The sequence below is a fragment of the Periplaneta americana genome, chromosome 12 (genome assembly GCF_040183065.1).
Source record: "Periplaneta americana isolate PAMFEO1 chromosome 12, P.americana_PAMFEO1_priV1, whole genome shotgun sequence".
NCBI classification, from domain to species: Eukaryota; Metazoa; Arthropoda; class Insecta; order Blattodea; family Blattidae; genus Periplaneta; species Periplaneta americana.
This window is the reverse complement of record NC_091128.1, coordinates 14,458,244-14,471,920: the sequence shown is the minus strand read 5'-3', so window position 1 is coordinate 14,471,920 and position 13,677 is coordinate 14,458,244. Positions and strand designations below refer to the sequence as shown.

General features: G+C 34.0%; 1 protein-coding gene across 9 annotated transcripts in view; it reads right to left on the bottom strand.

Moving 5' to 3' along the window:
• Nup58 (nuclear pore complex protein Nup58) overlaps positions 1-12,299 on the bottom strand; it is a 247,679-nt gene extending 235,380 nt beyond the window's left edge. For 8 of the 9 annotated variants that reach the window (XM_069840821.1, XM_069840822.1, XM_069840825.1 and 5 more), the window contains exon 1: positions 12,106-12,298. In XM_069840821.1, the coding sequence (XP_069696922.1) occupies positions 12,106-12,179 (74 nt within the window). In that variant the 5' untranslated portion in view covers positions 12,180-12,298. Of the gene's footprint in view, positions 1-12,105 lie in introns of all 9 variants that reach the window. The other variant, XM_069840824.1, reaches the window with a different exon arrangement.
• Between the last annotated feature and the right edge of the window lie 1,378 nt (positions 12,300-13,677).

Here is a 13,677-nt window from a genome sequence, read left to right as displayed (position 1 = left end):
CCAATACATTTCAATGTTAGGCTTGCGAATTACTCCCATTAGTATTATCAAGCCAAACAAATGCAGTATGTCATCGCTTGTAATATATTTCCACGAATGCATTCTACTTTTTGGTAACAATTTATTCTTTGAGACAAGTTCCTCTTTCACCCTGTTATGATAGGAATTTGTCTCTGCTGCTATCAATTTGACCAACTCATCATTGAAAAAGTAAACAAATATGTCTACTGATTGGCTATCACTATTTAGCCATGTGTCTGATTGAAGCTCACTATCAGAATCTGCAAAAGAGTGACATACTATGATACTGCAATTTCGCTCTTTCCATAGTGCTTCCTCACCCCTGGACCCTACAGGCATCACTGTCACAGGATGCATTTATTGGTTCAATGTCTTCGTCACTGAAGTTATAACTGAAATCACTGTTGGCGTCTAATACTTCTACATCCTTTGCTGTCAAATTTTCTGCGCGCACACATTTACAACTCTGGAGCTTAGAATCACTTGCACATGCAGCCATGACTATGGGCCTTATGACACAATGGAATGTAAGCAGACATTTGAGGAAGAGAAGCTACAACTGATACATACCAAGACTGTAGCAGGTCAGTGAAAGAAATCTTTGTCCAAGACTCTAAGTCCTGTCACAACATACTCGCTGTGTCTCTCGCGCTTTCTGACTGTAAACATTCGCTCTTGACTATAGTACAGTCAAGGAGATATGAAAAGTTGATCACATTCATAAGCAAATGACTTTACAATACATCAGAGTGTCTTTTAGAAAATAATTTACAAATATTTTGTGATATATATCAGTTACTTTATCACATAGCATAGCTATGTTAATTAATTTAAAGTGGAAAATGTTCTGTAACATATTACTTTTTATCCCATGAAAAATATTGAAACTTGTAGAAGATACAAGCATTATTCTATATCCTCCCCGTTTTTAAATCCCACACAGGATTTAAAACCCTATTCACCAACATACTAGTGGCGCGAGGATTTAAATGGCCATCAGTTAAGAGGTTAAAGGGGGAAAGGAACTGGCTACCCTACCCCATTATCTCTTGGCCTAGTTGCCTTATGAGTAATGTCTTATTGGTGTCACGAGATTGAAACCTGTCTTCAGACAGTTGACTAAACAACTGTCTTGAAATTAGCTGAGCAATAAAGATTAAATTGCAATATATTCTAAATTTCTTCAGTAATACAAACTGAAACACACAGTCATAAACTTCCTTAAATTAGATGATTAATAAACATTAAATTGCAATATAGTCTAAATTTCTTCAGTGGTACAAACGTAAACATATAAGTCATAAACTAATTGCTATATAACACATTTGTTACTATGACATTATGTAGTAGAACACACTTCAGATCACGCTTAGAACTGTCTACAAATAAACCCCAATCATTTGCAACGTATAATGTACCCCTAATTGCTGTAGAACACCTGAGACATTATGACAATAAACAAACTTATTCTCCTCTGTAAAACATGAAAGAAAAGCCTCCTCCCGTTTTCGGACGTATGAAACTTTTATGTTGGGCTCAGTAATCCTTCATCTTGCAATCTAGAGGCTAACACTTCTGCATGTTTGGAGAGATCCAAATCACGCACAAGATCATTCAGCTCAGACTAGTTAAACTTCTGAGTGGTTAAGGACTCTTCAATACTAGAAGAATACTCGTCCTGTGCTATTCCTTCAGTCTCGACACTTGTCTCCAAATTTTTATCTTCATCTTCAGATGTAGTAAACTCTTTAAGAACTGGAACTAGTAGCTCATCAGAATGCACACTAGGTCGAATTGCTGAGGGGATACTGGAATATAAGATGCTGAATCTGTTTTTCTTGTCAAAACTCTTTGTCTTGACGAGACAAAAATAGCCATCACTTATATGATCCTTTGCTTTTTGCCAGGTCATGGGAATTCCGAAAGGTAAAACCTTACGTTTCACTTTTGTCCAATCATGCAGCATATCTTCGCAATTGTGATACACAACATGTGGGGCCCATTTCTTGTCTTGGTCCCTAACAGTAAGTCCGAAGTCATCAGATTTTATTGGAGGAGAAAGGTTTAAGTTGGTAATTTTTATGAGGTTTTACTTAACCCTAGCAGGTCAAATGGGGGGGGGGGGGGAGGGCACAAAGTGCCCACACATTGATTTTTTCTCTCATATTCGCAAAAGTATAAGGAAAGAAATCTGAAGAAAATAGATAGTGTCAATTCAAACATGTCACATAATAATTTGCATGAATTCTTTAGTTATCTGCATCCACTTAATTTATATGAGGCATAATGTTCAAGAGGTGCATAAAGTTCCCTCCCTTGGTCCACCATGGTACTATACTATACAAGAATAATTTTATAGGCAGGGATTGGTACTCTTGATAAGTTAGTACATGTCTCGCTATTTTATTTCAAATTGTTCATTGTTGTAATGAAATATTTAACTCCCGTTTATGTTATTATTGCTGTGGGTAGACGTTTTGTATGTATAAAGGCTTATAAAGAGCGAACATCACAATGAGCACAGAGTGCAACAAGTATTTGTCAGATAAGGAAATTGAAGAAGATTTACATAAATCATGGGACCAAAATTTTATAGTTTCAGACGAGGATGTGAGTGAAGTCATAATTTATATATAAATTGGAGGGTAACATTGTTGAATATAATGATACAGCTCCAGTGAGCAAAAGTGAAGATGATGATATGAATGATTCTGTGGTGGATAATGATAATATAAATAATACACCTGTAACAGAGTATGTCGCCAAATCAAGTAGACGTTACTTATCTCAACCACCTCAATGAAGACGACGCTCTACACAAAATATTATCAGAGAACGTCCAGGTTTATGACCCAAAGGAAATGTGACCAGCATTCTGGACTCGTTTTAAAAATTTTTCACCTCCGACATCATACGTATTATTGTGCAGTACATTAAAAGAAGACTCAACGCATAGGAATAAAGGCAACTAATGAAACAGAAATTATGTCATTGATTGGAATTTTCATTCTCATGGCTGCCAATGATGACATGAAGCTTGACTATCAAGATTTTGAGAATTTGTGAAAGTTATAAGATTTGATGATAAGGACACCAGAGAGGATTGCAGGAAGGGACATAAGTTTGCTCCTCTTCGAGAAGTGTTTAAATTAATGAATGAAACATTTCTGCAGTATTATTGTCCAGGAGAGAGCATAGTGATTGATGAGATGTCGTTATTTAGAGGATGGTGTCCATTCAAGATGTTTATGAAGGAAAAACCTGGAAAATATGGTGTTCTCATCAGAATACTAACTGACTGCAGAGAAAGGTATGTCTTGCATATGGAGGTGTAAGCCGGCAAAACAAAAGACAGTACTCCAGAATCCAGGAGTCCTAAATCAATTGTGAAGAGGCTTATGATGCCTCTAAAACATTCAGGTCGTAATATCACAAACAGATAGATATTACATATCAGTTGAACTGGCTGAAGAACTGTACACTGATTATGTGCTTACACTTGTTGGTACAATGCAGACTAAACGCAAACATATTCCAGAGGAATTGAAAATGACAAAAGATCGAGAGGTTTACTCTAGCAAATTCGCTTTCACTGATCTCGACACAGGAAACCCACCTGTTACTTTGGTTTCTTAAGTCACCCATGAAAAGCCAAAAAGATTGCATCTATTTGCAAGAACTTGGACTCAAATTGATAGAGCATAAAGTACAAGACCGGGCCAAAAATGTTAGTGGCTTGAAAATCAATCTAGTGATTGCTATGGAAATCAATCTAATGATGCTATCCTAAGCATAAAAATCAAGCCACCAGTTGCAGACACCGGAGACAATACTGCTCATGGAACTTCAAGTGTCATTGGTAAAAAGTAGTGCTGTTGATCGATCAAAATATTTAATCGATTAACTATTTGAATTTAATCAATTAATCGATAGATTAACCGAGTTTTGATCGAGTTGAAAAAATGTTTTAATATACTGTAATACACAATTATTGTTAAATTTAACTTGTGTTTGGTGATAAGCATAATTATTAAATGTTGTATATATGTATATATTGTATCGTTATATTACAAAACAACTATTTTAATTACTTACTAACATATTTATTATGAGGGTTATAATTTACTGTGTAAATTTCTCCGGGAATTTTTGAGACAAACATAAATAACAAAAACTATGACTAATACTGCTCCATCCATGATTTTAAACATGTGAGTACATTCACATGCTCCGAAGTAAGTCCTGCTCTATGTTTAGGAATAATGTTTCCTGCATCATTAAACACGAAAAAACCTTCTTTCTGTCAAGCACTTCTCCACAATCATTCAGTTTAAATCCAAACGTTTCAACGAGTTTACCTCTCAAATTCTCATATGACATTAATGGAGTTTACACTTTTTACAAACCACAGAAAACTGATTTTTTTTCTTTAACAAACTAAACGCACAACCTTCATATACAAACTCAGTACAGAAAATGCAACTTCAAAACTACAGCGGTCGAAACAGAACACTGGCCCCTATTGTAATCGAATTACCAGATTTTAGAAAGAGAAGAAGGTAGTTATGCTGTCACTTGCACACAGTGTAGACATGGCTATTTTATAAGGGATGAGGGGAACGAATCCCAGAAGAGTATGTATTTCATATGCTAGGAAGATGAGCTGACAACAAGGTAGAAGTTTCTTGGAAAATCATAAAACTTAATAAGGGTTTCACATTGTGTTTCAACTTCAACAGGGGTAGACTAGGTCACTGTCCTCATATTAACATCTCTTTCTGAAGTGTTTGTGCAAAGATTTTCCCTACTCTACCTGGTTTACAGTTAGAAAATAACAGTACTTTTGTGCTTTTAAGTAAGCAATTTCCGATTATCAGAATTTTTAGTACAAGTTTGCATTAACAAAATAATAATTAATATCAATTACAACTGATTAATTTTAATCGACTCGATTATTCGATTAAATATTTTTGATTGATTAATCTTACAACAGAAATTGATCAATTAGATTAATCGATTAAATCCCACAAAACTAGTTTTAATGCTGTTGTATTTATATTATACCCTAGTGGAGGTTTGGGGACGACAGTTCCAATCGGGGGGATTAGGGGTTGCACTCTAAAACATTATTCAAACCTCCAACTCCTAACACTTGTTTCATGGATTTTTAGGTAATCTGCACCATCAGGTTTCATACAATATTTCAATATTTTCCGGGGTAGCTATTTTCCTAGTACATGGGACTGCACATATACCACTTTTCCATTCAACTATTACTCAATAATTATAATATCAATTTTTGTTTTCCACCTGTGCTTATCTTAATATTTGGATTTATATTAACGTTTTCGACATTCGGTGTGTGTCATCTTCAGATATGGGGTCTATGTCATTGTGTGTTGTGAAGACCTAGCTTCTTAATTATGTTGTGGGTTGTTCACTTGTGTATGACCTTTCATGATGATGTTCTAATTTAGCTAAAATTATTATAAGCAATGTGTGATTGGTTGTTATGATTCTGTTAAATTCTATCTTTTGAAAACCCATATAGGACAATAGAAAATTATGTTAAAAACATTATTATGACACATAACTTAAATATAAACAAGTAAAATATTTACACTATAAAAACACTGTAAAACACTGTATACACTATATCACTTTTATCACATATATGGTTGGCTGTGTTGGCCTGTTATATCGTTAAAATTGGGTTGTTTTTACTGTTCTTGGTAAAAACTGTCTTTTTGACGCACTTTCACTGATTTTCCATAGTATTGTATGTTGGAGTTTTTGATGTTGTTCAAGTTGACTACTGTGAATCGTGGATGCTGTTATTGAGTACTTAGACGTATATAATACAAGTTATTTTCTGTTGAGTCCGCTGTCTAGTATGGCCAAGCGTGTCTGCAACAATTTACTTTATATTAATAGATTGAATTAAGACGATTTTGTTTTTTATTAAGTTGGAATTTATCGCGTAAAAATGTTGTATGGAAAGTACTTACAATTTTAGCTGATGTTGGAGTGTTCCTATGTGGTGCATGGCTGAGACTAGAATGGCGGGTTCAATTACAATATTTTCTTAATGTACGTCATCTGGAGTGGGAAGTGGAGGGGGTATTGGTGGGACCTGTGTGGTTGTTGTGTGTGTTTGTTTCGGCGGGAATAATTTAAACAAGTTAAAAAGTGGGTTATTTGTATTGGCTATTTGTTCGTTGAGGAGGGGTCTTTCTGAGTTAAATTCTTTTATAATGTGAAATTGTTCCGCGGTGTCTATTGTGGAGTTATTTATGATTTTTAATATTTTTAATGTGTCATTTATATTTGTTAATTCATGATTTTCCTCGATGAGGTGCTGTGCAAATTTGGATTTGTTCCTATTGTAAATAAAATCGGAGGTGTGTTCACGGTATCTAATTTTGAAGTTTCGTCGAGTCTGACCTATGTATGTTTTGGGGCAATTTTTACATTTCAATTGATATATTCCGCTGTTTAGTAATGGTTCGTTGTTGTTGGTTTTGTTCGGAATTATATTGTTTAGTTTATTGTTGGTGCTGGGGGCTATATTGATGTTTTGTTTTCTGAAAAAATTACTGAGTTTGTTTGATTTAAAACTAAATAAAAAAGACTCCACTACACTCCAACCCGCAAAAACAAAAAACAATGGCACAGTTTGACTTTCTATGGGAAAATATCAAAATTAGATACCGTGAACACACCTCCGATTTTATTTACAATAGGAACAAATCCAAATTTGCACAGCACCTCATCGAGGAAAATCATGAATTAACAAATATAAATGACACATTAAAAATATTAAAAATCATAAATAACTCCACAATAGACACCGCGGAACAATTTCACATTATAAAAGAATTTAACTCAGAAAGACCCCTCCTCAACGAACAAATAGCCAATACAAATAACCCACTTTTTAACTTGTTTAAATTATTCCCGCCGAAACAAACACACACAACAACCACACAGGTCCCACCAATACCTCCTCCACTTCCCACTCCAGATGACGTACATTAAGAAAATATTGTAATTGAACCCGCCATTCTAGTCTCAGCCATGCACCACATAGGAACACTCCAACATCAGCTAAAATTGTAAGTACTTTCCATACAACATTTTTACGCGATAAATTCCAACTTAATAAAAAACAAAATCGTCTTAATTCAATCTATTAATATAAAGTAAATTGTTGCAGACACGCTTGGCCATACTAGACAGCGGACTCAACAGAAAATAACTTGTATTATATACGTCTAAGTACTCAATAACAGCATCCATGATTCACAGTAGTCAACTTGAACAACATCAAAAACTCCAACATACAATACTATGGAAAATCAGTGAAAGTGCGTCAAAAAGACAGTTTTTACCAAGAACAGTAAAAACAACCCAATTTTAACGATATAACAGGCCAACACAGCCAACCATATATGTGATAAAAGTGATATAGTGTATACAGTGTTTTACAGTGTTTTTATAGTGTATATATTTTACTTGTTTATATTTAAGTTATGTGTCATAATAATGTTTTTAACATAATTTTCTATTGTCCTATATGGGTTTTCAAAAGATAGAATTTAACAGAATCATAACAACCAATCACACATTGCTTATAATAATTTTAGCTAAATTAAAAAATCATGAAAGGTCATACACAAGTGAACAACCCACAACATAATTAAGAAGCTAGGTCTTCACAACACACAATGACATAGACCCCATATCTGAAGATGACACACACCGAGTGTCGAAAACGTTAATATAAATCCAAATATTAAGATAAGCACAGGTGGAAAACAAAAATTGATATTATAATACAGTGAGCTTATCGGCATCTCCAAAATGAAACTAATTACTCAATAAGTTAATATAATTAGTTACTAGATGTCACCACCTCTACTTCTTTATTACCATTTCTCATATCTCTGTATACCACTACCACTACCACCACTACCACTACAACTACCACTACCACTACCACTACCACTACCACTACCACTACCACTACCACTACCACTACCACTACTACTACTACTACTACTACTACTACTACTACTGCCATCACTACATCGTAATATGTGCATTACATCCATATAAATAAATAAATTTAGCTTCCCTTACGAAAAGGTTGCCAGACCTGACAAAGTGTATTACATGTAATTTGGAAACAAACCTAAAAGGTAAAATGATATACATTTGAAACGATTAGGGAATCGAATATATATAGACGACATGTTGCTGAGCCAATGATTCAATTGAATTAAAATTATTTTAAGGCTTTCTTCTATCTCCTAGGTGTCTCTCCTTATTATGTTTTTCTTAACTCTCCTTTTCTCTCCTAGCCCTACCGCATTGTACCATTTCTCCTATTCTCTCCTACATGTTTCTCTACTTTACTTTTATTTTATTACTACCTCAATTCTATCGTGTAATTCTACATATCTCAAGCTATACTACTGTATCATACAAATGCAATTTTATTTACCTTGGGGGTTTGGATGGGATTCGTTCCCGGGACCTCTGGCACTATAACACCTCGTCTTAACACGCTCAGCTAAACAGCTACATTGTGAAATGAAGTTTTAAATACGTCTCTTTTGTTTACGGTAGGATTAAAGAAAATAAATAAAATAGATAAAGCAAATTTTGGTAATCTAAATTATGCTTGACGTTAAAAAAAAAACAATTTACGTGTTTATAGCAAAGAGAAGCTGGAAAAATAAGCATAAACAGGACAATATTGACGAGTATTATCTATGACGTCACATTCCCAAAGCAACCTGATAAACAAGCATTGTTAGCTGAAGCGCCATTTTCAAGATGCTAAGCTTACAGTAATAATAATTTATTGCATTAGCCATGAAAAGTAAAAATAATTGTAATTTGAGAAAACGTTTCAGTGATGTGAACAGTGAAGAAGATGGGATTGATTTCGCCATGTTGTATAAACTAATACCTGACAAAAGTGAAAAGAAATGTGTGAGTTAAAACTCAAGTGATAAGCTTAGTGTGAATTATTGGCAAAAGAGGGCAAAATACTCACACTATTCATTCTGTTTGAAGTGCAAAAAGGAAATGTCTGTAACCCACAACACATGGTTCCTCAGCAATGAGTGATAGTGTCATACAAATGATTTTGTAGGAAGTGTTTTATTATTAAACGAAATGCATAGTGAACTATAGCGGTAGTGCTGCGTATTATATAGAATACGAACAATATTGTAGGAAGTCTTCAGTTAGTGAAAATGAAATCTTCATTTTACCACACATTTAATATGGTCCACGTAGAATACTAATTTTACTCCATTTACACTGGATTTTTGGTCTAGAGAAAATACTAGTCTTTCACAAAAACACTTATTTACTAGTATTTTCTCTGGACCAAAAAGTTGAATAAAAATTTGGTGTAAAAATTAGCATTTTACCATGGACCTCACTGGAAATGTAATGTTTTATTTTTTCCGTCATCCAAGTGATTTCACAAAGTGTTACGATACAGCGTTCTTGTTTGTGAACTATACAGCCGTTATCAAAGAATCATTCATTTAAGTGAACTAAGTTATTTAATTCTGAGTGAGTCACCTAGCAACAGGATATCGTTCATTCAATTTAATCATATGAGCGACATCTCATCTATAATTACCTGGATTTATTAACACACCTTAGTCAACTGAGCTAAACAGACACAATGATCAATTACGTTTTAATATTCCTCTTAAGTTTACAGAAAGAAAATATGAAATTATTCTAATCACATTAGTCCTGTGAACGTTTCTGAACAGCCTAATCCCTGAAACTTGAAAATGATGAAAATACATGTTTAAAATAAAAAAATATATATATTAAAATTATATAATTAGGCCTACATTAAATTAGCCATGAAGAAAAAAGTCAATAAATATGAACATCTTTCAGACAATTATATCTTTATGCCCTTTGCTGTGGAGACCTTTGGTCCTTAGTGTGTCCTTGGACACTCTCAAATAGGCCTAATTGTGATCTCCATTACTGGTGATCACTGTTGCACTAATTATTTGCGTCAACACTCAAGTAAGTATAGCTATTCAACGCGGAAATGCAATGAGTGTTTTAGGTACTCTTCCCGAATTCAGCCCTTTGGACGAACTTTTCCTTCTTTAAAATAGTATTCTGTGTGCGTAAGTTTATTTTCTATAAATAAATGAATATGATAACTAGGGAATAATAAATTATAAGAGAATATAAAACCAACAATCCTCATGACGTAATTCTCATTGTTACACACATTATTCAACTTTCACAAACGAATTTTCAACTCCTTGAGAATACAAGTTTTGGATACATGCTAACAAAAAAGTTCATTTAAAAATTAAACTAAAATAATGGAAACATTCACTAGTAGACAGCTGACTATAGCAACTTTGGATGAAGAGAAATCTATCACATTTTGCAAAGAACGTAATCTTCTGGCAGATAAAGAAGAAAAGACGTGTGAAAATGTCATACCGAAAGAAGTGTAACTAATATGGGTAAAAGATACAACAAAACAGTTTTTTCCCTACAAAATGAGCTGCCGAAATTGCAGATATTGTATTTCTCCACGACCCAATACATGGTTTGAATGCAGAAAAACACACACACAGATATATATATATATATATATAGAGAGAGAGAGAGAGAGAGAGCTCTCTAGCAATAAGAAGCATAGAAGATTGTGCTCTTGAAGATAATGTAGATAAAAATACTGCTGTTGATTGGTACACATTCTGTAGGAAAATATGTTATGTTTGTTCGAGCTACAATTCCTGCCAAATTGGTGGAATAGGACACACCATTGAGATTGAAGAAAGCCACATAAGAACCAGGAAGTACAAGAAAGGACACTTTCTCCTTCATGAAAAGAAGCAAGTGTGGATATTTGGTAACATAGATTGTGACACAAAAGGATGTATAAATCAACACCTTTACCAACATGATATTGTAAATCATAGTTTGGAATCTGTCAACAGTGACGATCCATCTGTACACACCCAAAACAATGAAAGGATATGGCGTTCAGTAAAAGAAGTAGTATAGTGTAAAGAAAGAGAGAGTGAGCACGGATTCCTTTATCTATCAGAATTCATATATAGACATACCAGTACAAAGCGGTTTGCTTCTGAAATGTTCCTTCAGTTCCTTAAAGATATATCACGAGTGTATCCAGGTCCAGGAAAAATTGGTATAAAAGCACGTCATGAGGTTTGAAGTGAAACTCTTATATTAAAAGTGAAATAATATGGAAAAGTGAAAACAGGTGGTGCAAGATATGTTTTCCGTTAATATAATTGATTTTTTGTATTAATAAAATAGGTAATCTGATCCCATTATAAACCAAAGTACCGGTAACGTAATCTAATTATCGAGCGACATGGGGGCAAAGCCCAAAAGCCTCAACTACCCCAACTGGGGATTTAGCCCCCAGACCCTCCTTAACACATCATATTAAATATAACTGCAACAGACATAATCTTCTATGAAATAAAGAAGAAAAGACTTACGAAAAGCGTAACACTGAAAAAAGTTTCGTATGTGTTACATCGGAACAGTGATAAGATTTGAAGTGAAATTTTTACGGTGAAAGTGCAAATTGGACAAGATGGTATGGGATCATTTCATGTTAATACAAATAATCTGACTCCCATTATAAACCAAAGTAAACTACTTTAAATATTATGTGGTTGGGGGCTTCGCCCCAGACCCCTATCATTAAATAAAGAGTTAATCTAATCTAGCTTAGTGGTAATGCATCCTGGCGGCTGAACTAAAGGTAAATTAACATGAAATAGTGAGGTTAGTTGGGGACGCTCAAGTTTTCATCCAGGCTGTCAACTAACCTCACTGCATATGTAATACATAATTACCAATTAGATTGCAATTTCTTACGAAAGAGTAAACCCTACATTTTCATGCATATCCCATTGTGAGTGCAAAGCATATGTGAGGTAACGGTGTATTATAATTAATTACTGTAAATAAAGTTGTACAATTTAGTAACGATTCAATGCAAATCTATTATAGACAAAACATGCATTTCATACTAACTTATTGGCTCCAAAAGTAAATGCACTTCCAGTAGACGTATTGGCACCAGCATTTCCAAAATTGAACCCGGACATTTTTATGAAGTTCTATCTAAATTTCCAGAAACGTGTTCCGTAAAATTTCTCTCATCAATTTAAATGAAAACAAACCCGCCATAACTACACTTGCTGTTGCTGCTATTTATTTTTAGACGTCACTGATTGACTAGTATCTTCTAACGTCTGTCTGAGATAATATAAACTTAACACACTATAGATGAGAGGCTCGGGTCAGGATCATCAAGCGTCTGTGATTACCAACGAGCTAGATACTATAGAGAGGACAAAGACCTCAGAAAGTTGAAGACAATTGAACTTTGGTCCGCCATGTTTCGGTTAGTCAAAACAAAGGGGCGTGGCTCGGAAGTTGTAGGAAATGACTGTGAACTGAGCTACATATTAAGACTATGTTAATAAGTAAAAAGTAAAATACACACAAAACTTTACTTTTTATAACAGCTGTAGACCTATGTTTTATTAGTTTCACTAAATATAGCCCAGATATTAAATGACAAGCTATACTCGATGCAACCAAAGCAAAGCACCTAAAGACGGATGAATTTAATCGGCAGAAGAAAAATAAATAATTTTTTTGACTTCGTCACAAATTGAATTACCTTACAGCTCTTCTAACCTAATATGAAATTATGTAATTCAGTGCTCACCAGGTGATTTCAAGAGAGACGACGTATGCAACTAGTAGGAGTAAAATAGAGGAAAGGTAGTGGCGAAAATTAAAAAAAAAAAAATCCAGTAATTAAGTTATTGAGAAAAATTCATTTGACATTGGAATTAACACAGAGAACTTTTGAAAACTGCAATTATTAAAACTACAAATAACCTCTTAGCATGCAACATAATAATTAAAGAATGACAATAATAGAAAGTTTCTCGTGATCATAACTCACCACATTTATTGAAACGATAAGATACTTACGATTAACATTGTTACCAGAAACAACAGGAGCCACAGCTAGGTACACTTCTTTTCGCGTGATGGAGACATCGTGTAGTCTAATATAATTTGAAACAAACGTTCTCACACGTGTCTCGCAACTAGGCAGAGGCTTTTGCATCACACACAATTTGTCATTATTTTGAACAATATTTACAAATTCTGTGTGATGCAAGTGCTAACTTTCCTCTTTGTTAACAAAAAGAGCCCTACGCATTAATAAAAAGAAAATTGGAGTAGGCCCTATAAACACAATAAATACTAAACTCTTGATGGTCAAACTTATTAATACAGATATTTCGCTTATGCTCATCCGTCTTATCTTATAAATCTCTGCGGCAATGGTACTTGTATTGAGAGGGGTTAATTATCCAGCAACGAATATTATGATTTACGGTACATTTCATTTAAATCCGAGGGAATGAGACATTTTTGGAAATTTTAAAGTCTTAATTATTACTTTTTCATTTATAAATCAGATTTTTACAAAACCTATAGCAAAATGTTTAAGTTAAATATTCATGTATCTGAAGAATATAATACATGTACCAACTCGTTACAGTGTACCTGTGATAAGCA